Here is a 12,586-nt window from a genome sequence, read left to right on the forward strand (position 1 = left end):
TATTCCAGGCTGTCTGTAAAGTGCTGATGAGAGAAAATATGGAAATATTGCAAGCTAATGAGAATTTGATGATCCCTAGTTTAACCCCTAAATGCTGAGCTTTCTAATCTTCCATTCATTTTGTGATCTCCCACAAAGAATCATTAAAACACTGAGCGAAAACCTCAACAAAGTCCACCTTAAAGAGGATATTTTTCTGTCTGTGATGAAAATGAAGGGCGCATCCTGCATTAAATTCCCATCTCAACAGGTAAGGATGGAAAACTAAATAATTTTCAACAATATCAAAGAATGATCATCTACATTTGCATAATTAGAAGGTTCCTCAGACATGTTAATTATTCAGCAATTAGCATTTACTGTACAGGGGGGTTATTAATAAATGATGACACAACATTAGGCATCAGAAATCAAGAAATAAACGCTGGATAATATCCAGCTACATAAGTTAGTTTAATGAAGAGCCTGCACTGACTTGACTCAAGCCTCTCTTACGTTCCACGTGCCAAGAGCTGGGACGAACTTTCCCCAGGACACATAGAGGTCGGGCTTCCCCTCATGTTTTCCCCTCCTCTCGGGGCGGGGCCGGACTCATCTACAGTGCCCCGTAGATTGGCAGGCCACTGGGCGGGCCTGCGCGTGCGCACTGGCCTGTCTGCAGCCGGTGGCTCGGTTCGTGGAGGGTGCGAGGTTGTGCGCACTGGATTGGTACGTCCAATCACTACCTATGATGCGACAGGGAGATCTGAAGTTGTGGCTGTGTGAGCTCTGGCTACTACTGGTGGCTTTTGGCTTGAGAGCGAATTTTTTGCCGCACGAAGAGGACATAAGCTTTATCAATGAGTACGTGAACCTCCACAATGAACTCCGAAGCAACGTCATTCCTGGAGGGGCTAACCTGCGCTTCATGGTGAGGCCCTGAGACGGTTGCCTGAACCTCTCAGGCAGCCCCTGTCCCGACGCAACCCCTGGGCCTCCCAAAGTCTGGGCCAATGCTCCGAGGCTTAGGAATCGCGGGCAACTGCGCTTTTAGTTTGGATTTAAAAGTATGTACACGGAAAGATTATCCTCTCAATAAATAAAAATCACTGTCTCTCTAACTCGTTTATTATCAAGATTTTGCACAGGGCTTGGGACTAGGGTGAGTAGAGGCACTCACCAGAGGTGCAAATTTTAAGGAGGCTTCAATTCGAGAAAATGATAGTTGAATGCAATATATGTGTGTGTGTGTGTGTGTGTGTGTGTGTATGCGGACGCAAAAATATCATTGGTGAAGACAATATTAATTTAAACAAGATCCTTAGGCTTAGATTAGAAAGGAAAATGAGGCACTCTCAGGATGGTGCAAGTGAAAAGTTAGATCTTGTTTCTATTTAAAATTTTGAGTTGTTTTTATCATGTGTGTTTTTACATTAATTTTGCTTTTTTAAAATATTACCTTGATTTTGAATTTTTTAGTATCCACCCTAAATTTTGCTCCAGGGGAAGTGTTTCAGTCACATCACCCCTGTCCAAACCTGATTTTGCATTCCCTTAACTGTTTCTTCTTGCTTCTTTCCCATCTCTCCTGCCCCCATTTCTATTTAACATCTCATCAACTGTTCCCTTGTTGGTACAGTCTTCGTGATTGTCGTTAAAAATGACTGCAGAATGTATTGAAATAACTATTCTCTTATCAGGCAATTAGGAGCTTCCAGTTTCCATTATAAATGATATTGCAAGGAGTATCTCTGTAGACCTGAGTCTTTTCTTCCTTCTGGATTGGTTTCTTAAGACAAAGTCCAAAAATGGCATAAAGAATGTGATATTTTTAATTTATATTATACATAGCAATAGCTAGTCTAAAGGGTTGTGCCAAAATAGGCAAATATCAGACTTGTATAAATGATCTGTTTTTACCACATCCACACTGGCATGGGGTTTTCAATCGTTTGATAAACTGATAAGTTATAAAATGGTACTTCATTTTAACGTTAGCTTTAAAATGCTATTTTGATTGATTATATTTTAGTTCTTTCTTGTTCATTTCCTTTGTCTTTTGTATTATCAGTGTTTCCTCTTCTGTTTATATATTTTCCTATAGAAATATACTAGGACTTAGTACTGTTGCTGCAGATAGTTATTTCCAAGCCAATTTTTATGTCTTGAATTTAATCAGAGTATTTGGGGATATTTGAGAGTTTAAGCTATGTATCCCCCTTTATGAATAATTCTATCTTTTTAAGTTTGAAGATTAACCTTCCTTCTGGTAATAAACACACAATAGCTTATAATGCAACATTTTATAGGTTATGTATCTCTAATCTCTAAACATTATATTTCAAACATAAAGAAGTATCAAGAATAATATAACAGACATGTGTACTTGCAATATGTATCTTAATATATGAATATTTTAATAGGAATATTGTATTGGAAACAGTTCAGAACCCCAACCTAAAACCTTACTATCTCCTCTTTCTAAAAGTTGATGTATTTTTCTATTGATTTTGCTAGGATTTAAATGTTAACTGTAAATAGTGTAGTTTATTATAATAGTATGATCTCTTAGAACTTTTCCTTGAGTTTGAAAATCATATATTTTTTATTGGTTATTCTTAACATTTTAATATGCATATAAGTTTACAAAGCCCAAAGTTAACATCTATAACCTTCCAAATATAAAAGGATCTTAAAACACAAATTCTAAATGTCTCCTGCCTGTCTCCATGCTATTGTTGTCATCTAGTATTTTCTTCTACTTGTTAATAAACTTTAAAATTTTAGTTTTTATTGTTGTAATATGCATAACCTAAAACTTACCATTTTAACCCTCTTTTAGTGTACAGTTCTGTGGTATTAAGTACATTCACACTGCTGTGCAAACTATCATCATTCATCTCCAGAACATTTTCATCTTCCCCAGTTGAAACTCTCTACCCATTAAACACTAACTCCCCATATCCTCCCCCCCACCATTTCTGGCTTCTGTGTCCATGAATTTGACTACGTGAAGTACTTCATATAGGGATCATACAGCATTTCTCTTTGTGAATGGCTTATTTCACTTGGCAATGATGTTTTCAGGATTCATCTATGTTGTAGCATGTATCAGAATTTCCATCTTTTTAAGGCTGAATAATATTCCACTTTATATATATACCACATTTTGTGTATCTATTCATCTGTCAATAGATACTTAGTTTGCTCTCACCATTGGCTATTGTGAATAATGTTGCTATAAATATGGGCATGTATACAAATATGTGTTTAATTCCTTGCTCTCACCTCTGTTGGCTATATACTCAGAACTGGAATTACTGGAACATATGGAAATTCTGTGTTTAATATTTTAAAGAACTGCCATTCTGTTTCTCATAGTGACTGCACCATTTCACATTTCTATCAGCAGTCTACGAGGGTTGTAATTTTTGCACATATTGCCAACACTTGTAAGTTTCTGGGGTAGATAGATAGATAGCCACCTTAGTAGATGTGAAGTGGTATATCATGGTTTTGATTTGCATTTCCCTAATGTATAGTTATATTGAGCATCTTTTCAGGCGCTTATTGGCCATTTGCATATCTCCTTTGGAGAAATGCCCATTTAAATCCTATGTTAATTTTTGGTCAGGATTGTGGTTATTTTTGTTAGTTGAGTTGAAGAAATTCTTCATATATTCTGGATTTAATTCTTTATCAAATATATGAGTTGTAAATGTTTTCTCTCATTCCATAGGTTTCCTTTTATTTTATTTATTTAGTTATTTGTTTGTTTATTCTTTTTTTCACATTTTTAAAATTGTTGTTCAATTATACTTGTTCCATCTTTCCCTCATCACTCTCCCCTGCCCTACCACCATAACCTCTCCCAGAGTCAATCCACACCCTGTTGTCCATGTCCATGGGTCATTTATATTAGTTCCTGGACTAGACCCTTCTCCTTCTTTCCCTCCTTCTCCCCCTCACCCCCCTTCTGTTCACTGTCAGTCTGTTCCTTGTTTCCATGCCTCTGGTTCTATTTGGCTCATTTTGTTCTTTAGGTTCCTGTATTAGGTGAGATCATATGGTATTTTCCTTCACTGCCTGGCTTATTTCACTAAGCATAATTCTCTTCAGTACTATCCATGCTGTCGCAAAAGGCAGGAGTTCTTTCTTTCTGCTGCATAGAATTTCATCATGTAAATGTACCACAGTTTTTTGGTCCACTCATCCACTGATGGGCACTTAGGCTTTTTTGAGCACTTGGCTATTGTAAATAGTGCTGCTATGAACATATGGGTGCATAGGTTGTTCTGAATTGGTGTTTCAAGATTCTTTGGATATAATCCTACCAGTGGAAATGGAGCATCAAAAGGCAATTCCATTTTTAGTTTTCTGAGGAAATTCCATACTCTTTTCCACAGTGGCTGCACCAGTCTGCATTCCCACCAACAGTGCAGTAGGGTTCTCTTTTTTCCACAGCCTCACCAACACTTGTTGATTTGTTATTGATGGCCACTCTGACTGGTGTGAGGTTATCTCATTGTGCTTTTAATTTTCATCTCTTGGATGGCTAGTGATGTTGAGCATTCTCTTTCATATGCCTTTGGACCCTCGGTATGTCCTCCTTGGAGAAGTGTTTGTTCAGGTCCTTTGCCTAATTTTTAATTGGATTGTCTGTCTTCTAGGTGTTGAGTCATATAAGTTCTTTATATATTTTGGAGATCAAACCCTTGTCTGAGATGTCATTGGCAAATATGTTTTCCCATATGGTTGGTTCCCTTTTCATCTTACTGATATTTTCTTTAGCAGAGCAGAAACTTTTTAGTTTGGTGTAGTTTTGTTTATTCTTTATTTTTCTTGCCTTAGGAGATATAGCAGCAAAAATATTGCTACGTGGGATATCTGAGATTTTACTGCCTGTTTTTCTCTATGAATTTTGTGGTGTCATGGCTTACATTTAAGTTTTTGACTCATCTTTAGTTTATTCTGGTGTGTGGTGTAAGTTGGTGTTCCAGTTTCATTTTTTTGCATTTCCCTGTCTGGTTCTCCCAGCACCATTTGTTGAAGAGGCTCTTCTCACTCCATTTTATGTTCCTTTCACCTTTGTCAAATATTAATTGACCATAGAGAACTGGGTTTATTTGGGGGCTCTCTATTCTGTTCTATTGATCTATATGTCTGTTCTTATGCCAGTACCGGACTGTTTTGATTACAATGGCCTTATAATATAGTTTGATATCAGGTATTGTGATTCCTCCTACTTTGTTCTTCTTTCTCAAGATTGCTGAGGCTATTCAGGGTCATTTTTGGTTCCATATAAATTTTTGAAGTATTTATTCTAGGTCTGTGAAATATGTCATTGGTATTTTAATAGGGATTGCATTGAATATATAAATTGCTTTGGGTGGTATGGACATTTTAATGATGTTGATTCTTCCCATCCATGAACACAGTATATGCTTCCATTTGTTTGTATCTTCATTAATTTCTTTCTTCAGTGTTACATAGTTTTCTGAGTACAGGCCTTTTACCTGTTTGGTTAAGTTTATTTCTAGGTACTTTATTTTTCTTGTTGCTATAGTAAATGGGATTTTTTTTCAGTGTCTAACTCTGTTATTTCATTGTTGGTGTACAGAAATGAGTTTGATTTCTAAATATTGACTTAGTACCCTGCTAATTTGCCAAATTCACTTATTAGGTCAAGTAGTTTTTAGTGGAGTCTATAGGGTTTTCTATGTACACTATCATGTCATCTGAAAACAATGGCAGTTTTACTTTCTCCTTTCCAATTTAGATGCCTTTTATTTCTTTTCTTTCTTTTTTTTTTTTATGATTGCTGTGGCTAGAGCTTCCAAAACTATGTTGAATAGACGCAGAGAGAGTGGACATCCTTGTCTTGTTCCTGATTTTAAGGGGAAAGCTTTTAGTTTTTTCCCATTGAGTATGATGTTGGTGGCAGTCTTCTTGTATATGGCTTTTATTATGTTGAGGTATGCACCCTTTATTCCTAGGTTGCTGAATGTTTTTATCATAAATGGGTGCTGAACTTTATCAAATGCTTTTTCAGCACCTATTGATATGATCATATGATTTTTGTCTTTCATTTTGTTTATGTGGTATATTATGTTTATTGATTTGCAAATATTATACCATCCTTAGATCCCTGGAATGAGTCCCATTTGATCGTGGTGTATGATCTTTTTAATGTATTGCTGAATCAAGTTTGTCAATATTTTGTTAAGGGCTTTAGCATCTATCTTCATCAGCGATATTGACCTGTAGTTTTCTTTCTTTGTTGTGTCTTGACTTGGTTTAGGAATCAGTGTAATACTGACCTCATAGAAAGAGTTTGGGAGTCTTCTTCCTCTTGGATTTTTTGGAATAGTTTGAGAAGGATAGGAGTTAGTTCTTCCCTAAGTGTTTTGTAAAATTCGCCTGTGAAGCCATCCAGTACAGGGCTTTTGTGTGCCGGGAGTTCTTTGATTACTGCTTCAATTTCACTAGTTGTTATCAGTTTATCCAAGTTTTCTGCTGCTTCTTGATTCATTTTTGGAAGATTATATGTTTCCAGAAATTTGTCCATTTCACCCAGGTTGTCAAATTTCTTGTCATATTGTTGTTCATAGTAATTTTTTACAATCTTTTGTATTTCTTTAGTATCAGTTGTGATTTCTCCTCTTTCATTTCTGATTTTATTTACTTGGGTTTTCTCTCTTTTTTCTTGATGAATTTGGTTGAAGGCTTGTCAATTTTGTTTATCTTTCAAAGAACCAGCTCCTGGTTTTATTGATCGTTTGAACTGTTCTTTTAGTCTCTATGTCATTTAATTCTACCCCGATCTTGATTTCCTTTCTTCTACTCGCCCTGGACTTCATTTGTTGTTCCTCTAGTTTTTGTAGATGTAGGGTTAAGTTGTTTATTTGAAATTCTTCTATATTTTTTAGGTAGGCCTGTGTTTTTATGAACTTTCAGGACTGCTTTTGCTGTGTCCCATATGTTTTCGGTTGTTGTGTGTTTGTTTTCATTTGTTTCCAGAAACTTTTTGATTTCTTCTTTGATGTCATTGTTAACCCATTCATTATTTAATAGCATGTTATTCAGTTTCCATGAATTTGAATGTTTGAGATTTTCCTTGGGGTTGATTTCTAGTTTCAAGCCATTGTGATCTGAGAAGATGCTTGATATAATTTCAGTTTTCTTGATTTTGTTGGGGCTTCTTTTGTGTCCTACCATGTGGTCTGTCTTTGAAAACATTCCATGTGCACTTGAAAAGAATGTGTATTTTGCTTCTTTGGGGTGAATGGTTCTGTATATATCAATTAGGTCTACTTGATCTAGAGTGTGGTTCAGTGTCATGATATCCTTAATGTTTCTTTGCTTGGAAGATATATCCATTGTTGACAATGGGGTGTTAAAGTCCCCTACTGAGTGTGTTACTGTCAATATCCTTCTTGAAGTTCTCCAAGATTTTCCTTATGTATTTGAGTGCTCCAATGTTGGGTACATGTATGTTTACCAAGGTTATATCTTCATGATGGACTGTTCCCTTAAGTATTATGAAATGTCCTTCTTTGTCTCTTTTTATGGCTTTTGCTGTGACATCTGTTTTGTCTGATGTAAGTATTGCTACCCCAGCTTTTTTTCATGTCCATTTGCTTGAAATATTTTTTTCCATCCCTTCACTTTCAGTCTGTGTAGATCTTTTGTTCTGAGGTGGATCTCTTGTAGACAGCATATATATGGGTCATGTTTTCTTATCCATTCTGCTACCCTATGTCTTTTGATTGGTGCATTTAATCCATTACATTTAAGGCTATTATTAATACGTACTTATCTTTTTCTTTTTCTTTTTTTCTTTGTACCTGTGTTCCTCTCCCCCCACCCCTCTTTCTTCATCTTCTTAAAGCAGCCCCTTCAGCATCTCTTACAATGCTGGTTTGGTGGAGATGTATTCTTTTAGCCTTCTTTTGTCTGGGAAACTCCTTATTTCACCTTCCATTTTGAATGAGAGCCTTGCTGGGTAGCATACTCTTGGTTGTAGGCCTTTGTTTTTCATTGCCTGGAATATTTTTTGCCATTCCTTTCTGGCTTGTAGTGTTTCTGTTGAGAAATCTGATGATAGCCTTATCAGCGCTCCCTTTATGTTATTAGCTGTTTCTCTCTTGTTGCTTTTAGGATTCTCTCTTTGTCTTTGAATGTTGGCATTTTAATTATGATGTGTCTTGAAGTGGGCCTGTTGGGGTTCATCTTCATTGGGACCCTCTGTGCTTCCTGGACTTGTGTGACTTTCTTTCATCAAGTTAGGGAAGTTTTCTTTCATTACTTTTTCAAATAGGTTTTCTATCCCTTGCTCCTCTTCTTCTCCTTCTGGTATTCCTATGATATGGATATTATTATGCTTCATGTTGTCCTGCAGCTATCTTAAAACATCTTCATTCTCTTTTGGTTGTTTTTTTTTTATTTTATTGCACTGTATGGAAATTTTTTTCTACGCTGTCCTCCAGCTCACTGATCCAATCTTCTGCTTCATCTAACCTGCTTTTAATTCCTTCTGCTGTGTTCTTCAATTCAGAAATTGTATTCTTCATTTCCTCCTGGTTCTTATTTATAGTTTCTATGTCCTTTTTGATGCTGGCGTAGTTCTCAGTAAGCTCCTTGTAGCTTCCCTGAAGTTCTTCGTAGTTCCTCTGGAGTTCCTTGTAGTTTTCTTTGAGTTCACTGAGCTCACTGAGCTTCCCTATAATCATTATTTTGAATTCCATGTCTGATAGTTTGCTTACTTCTATTTCATTTAGTACTCTTTCTGGGGATTCTTCCTTTCCTTTTGATGGGAGGTTGTTTCTTTCTCTCCCCATTTCTGTGACTTTTCTTGTTTGTTTTTGCTTCTTAGATTGACCTACTTTGACTTCCTGTCTTCATGTTATGACCTTCTGTGGTAGGAGACCTGTGGGTTTCAGTGGTGCAGTCTCCTTGATTTCCTGAATTTCATGCTCTTAGGATGCCCTTTAAGCTGTTTTTTCAGGCTGTCTGGTGGTACTTGAGTTTTAGTTGTTGTTGTGTTGCTCTTTGGTAGGTCCTTCCCTCCAGCTAGCTGACTGAGAGTCACTCCTCCCACCACATCTTATATACTGTTGTAGAGGTGCAGTTTCTTTACTTCCTGGATCTGCCCCTGGTGGCATCAGATCATGTCCCAGTCTGGGCCTCAACAGCCTGTTTGAGAGTACCAGGGATCTACTGCCTTTGTCTGTCTTCTTTAGTTGTTAATCTATTCAATCTGTGATCAGCCGTCAGGCTTAAACACCGAGGGCTGGGCAGATTAATTCCTGCAGGCCGGGATTTTGCTTCCCCTCAGGCTGATGCCACTTGGAGGGGAATGGTCTGCCCGCAGTACTGGGGATGAGTCAGCACTGGGACCTAGTTGGCTGCTCCCTCAATTATCTCCTCAAAGCCACCACCCCAAATTTTCCTTAAGTGTCTCTAGTCCTCTCTGCCCTCCTTCTGCTAGAGCTCAGGGTAAGTTGGTGCCAATATATTTTCATATGTGGTCCCTTTAAGAGCTCTTTTCCCCAGCCATTTCTCTCAGGCCAGCAAAAAACCCTACAGCTTTTTGCTTTTCACAGCTGGATGCTATTTTACTTTCTCTTCTGTTGCTGTAGGCTGCGAGGCCCAGCTGGGGGTTTAGATCCAACCCTTCTCAAGGGGAACACCCAGCTGCTGAGATGTTTCTCCATCTCTTCAGCTGCCACCCATGGGAGTCAAGCCAGCACTCTCACATCTCCTCACTTCCTACCAGTCACATTGTGATGAAGCGGCCTTTTCTGTCTGTCCGTAGTTATAAGGTTTCTCTCCAGTAAATGTTCAGTTGGTAATTCCAGATGATTTCTCCACAATTAAGTTGTAATTCCAGATTGGTCCTGGTAGAAGGTTAGTGTAATTTTCACTTACTCCTCCACCATTTTGGATCTCCATAAAATATTTCCGTGGGTTTCATTTTCATTGTGTTGGTAGTATCCTTTGATGCACAAAAGCTTTTTAAATTTGGTAAAGTCTAATTTATCTTTTTTTTTTTATCTTGTTATCTGTGCTTTTCAGGACATATACAAGATATCAAGCCAAATCTAATGAAGCTTTTCCCCTTTGTTTTCTTCTAAGATCTTTATACTTTTAGCCAACAAGTACATGAAAAATGTTCAAGATGACTAATCATCAGGAAAATGCAAATCAAAACCACAATGAGATATCTCTTCACAACTATTAGGAAGGCCATCATCAAAGAGACAAGTGGTAACAAGTCTTGATGAGGATTTGGAGAAAAAGGAACTGTTGTGCACTGTTGGTAGCAATGTAGATTGGTGTATCCACTATGGAAAATATGTTGTGCGTTGGTTCGATATGATTTCAAATCAACTTGTAAATGACAAAATGAAGTTGTTTTAAGAGTAAAGTTGTTTTGACATAAGAGTGGGGTAAGATGTGCCAGGATGTCTTCATTTCGTTTGTTATTTTTGCTAAGCATTTAAGAGTTAAGCTGATGAAGGGCACTGCTGAAGCTTACCGATAAAAAACATGAAGAAACAACTATAAAGGGGACATTTAGGTTATAAATACTTGAGAGTTTCAGTATGGACAAGGCCACTCTTTGCTAAGATAAACAGCTCTTCAAAGAGCTTTGGGGCATTAGCTATGACTGCAGTAAGGGCTACTCTTTTATTAGCAGTGGCTAAAGATGTGCAATGGCCCTGTGAAAGAGATCAGCTTGCCCATCTACACCAGTGCCATAGCAACATGCTCTACCAACAAATGACTTTTTTATTTTTGCACTGGCAGCTGGACACCAGCTCTAGCTTGCTTAGCTGTGTCTCCTGAGCACCAACTTGGAAAAAGTATACCTCAGCTAAATTTGGACTTTATTCCCTTCATCTCTTCTTGCTTGGAACAGTAGTGCAATTAAACTATCATTGCTTTAAAGTATGTTATTTTTTACTGGCTTTTAAGAGATTATTGTATATGCTGTTGGCTTATAAAATTACTGTAATTCCCACAGTGAACCTGTGTTAAATAAAATACTGGCAAAACAAACTCAATCTCTGAGTATAGTTTTTCTACCCAAAACAAAACATGGCAATTCTTCAAAAATTAAAAATAGAGCTACCATGTGATCCAGCATTTCCACTCCTGGGTATATATCCAGAGGAAGTTAAAAACAAGATATCAAAGACATTACTGCACTCCCATGTTCATTGAAGTATTATTTACAATAGCCAAGATGGAGAAACAACCTAAGTGTCCATCACTGGTTGAATGAATAAGAAGATATGGTGTATATATACAATGACTATTATTCAACCATGAGAAAGAAAAAAAAAACAGCAATTTACAACAACTTGAATGTATCTTGAGGTCATTATGCTAAGTGAAACAAGCCAGACAAAGACAAAAGCTGCATGGTATCGCTTATATATGGAATGTTAAAAAAAAAATTTTTTTTAAATACTGACTCATGGGAACAGTAGAAAAGAAAGTAGTTTTTAGGGGTTAGGGGTGGAAGAAATAAGAAGAGATTAGTAAAAAGGTAGTAACTATAATTGAAAACACTCTATCATATACTTTAAAATTTTTAGACTCTTTCCAACTGTAATTTTATTCAAGGTTGAGCAAAGGAATTTGTAAATATAATTTATTTTGCACACTGTCATGGAAAGCAAGTAAAATGCATACAAACTTAGAAGTTGAGAGTTAGACTTTCTGGGTTTAAATTCAGGATACACAATTTATTGGCTATAACTGGCTACCAGTAAACTACTTGTTTGATTTTAGTTACTTCCTTTGTGAAACAAAAAATAATAGTAATGCACACCTTATAGGGTTAATCTGGACATTAGGTGAAATAGTACATAAAAAAAAAAATAGTGACTGGTACATAATAAGCCAGTGCTGTATAAATAATATGCAAAATAAGGCAGTAAAAGGATGGTTCATGGAACATTATTTACAAATGAGAAACAATCTAAAAGGTCATTAAGAGTGGAATGTAACATTTATTATATATTATTTATATTATGGAATACTATATAAAGATTGCAAAAGTTAAGTAGATCTAGTTGTGCTAATATGGAACAATCTAAGTGAAAACTGCGGACAGTCAATAGTGCAAGTAGGAAAAAAAATAAAATACTCTTTTTTTAAACAATGATTACCTTTGGGTAAGGAAGTAGTTGGAGAGACTATTCTAAAGGCTTGATTTATATATTTTCTATGTTGTGTACAATGGGGGATCCCAAAATGGAATTATCTTCTGGAGGGTGGGCCCCTTGCAGTACAGGCTTCCCCCACTAGGTGAGTGTTTTGGGGAACCCATCTGGATCAGTGTACCAGCTGGCATTGTTATAAGAGGCTGCATTGGGCTTCAGTGAAATTTTTTTGAAGACTCAGTACCTTTGCCCATTTCATGATGGCTGACTTACGAGTGCACGTGCTCACACCACACTGAGTATTCAGCAGTTATTGACCAAAACGGTATGACCCCCACACCCTCCCTCCCTTTTCACCCTTTCTCGCCCCCAGTGACTTTTCTTGTTTCCCCAATGAAAAAAAACCCTCAAAGGGAAATGTTTTGCCAATG

The 12,586-nt window shown here is 37.0% G+C and overlaps 1 protein-coding gene across 1 annotated transcript in view; it reads left to right on the plus strand.

Moving 5' to 3' along the window:
• The first annotated feature begins 211 nt into the window (after window positions 1-211).
• GLIPR1L2 (GLIPR1 like 2) overlaps window positions 212-12,586 on the plus strand; it is a 29,118-nt gene continuing 16,743 nt past the window's right edge. The window contains exons 1-2 of the mRNA XM_090275151.1: window positions 212-250; window positions 662-910. Of these exons, the coding sequence (XP_090131277.1) occupies window positions 212-250; window positions 662-910 (288 nt within the window). The remainder of the gene's footprint in view (window positions 251-661; window positions 911-12,586) is intronic.

The sequence above is a fragment of the Furipterus horrens genome, unplaced genomic scaffold (assembly GCF_987537825.1).
Source record: "Furipterus horrens unplaced genomic scaffold, mFurHor1.1.pri manual_scaffold_4, whole genome shotgun sequence".
Lineage (NCBI taxonomy): Eukaryota > Metazoa > Chordata > Mammalia > Chiroptera > Furipteridae > Furipterus > Furipterus horrens.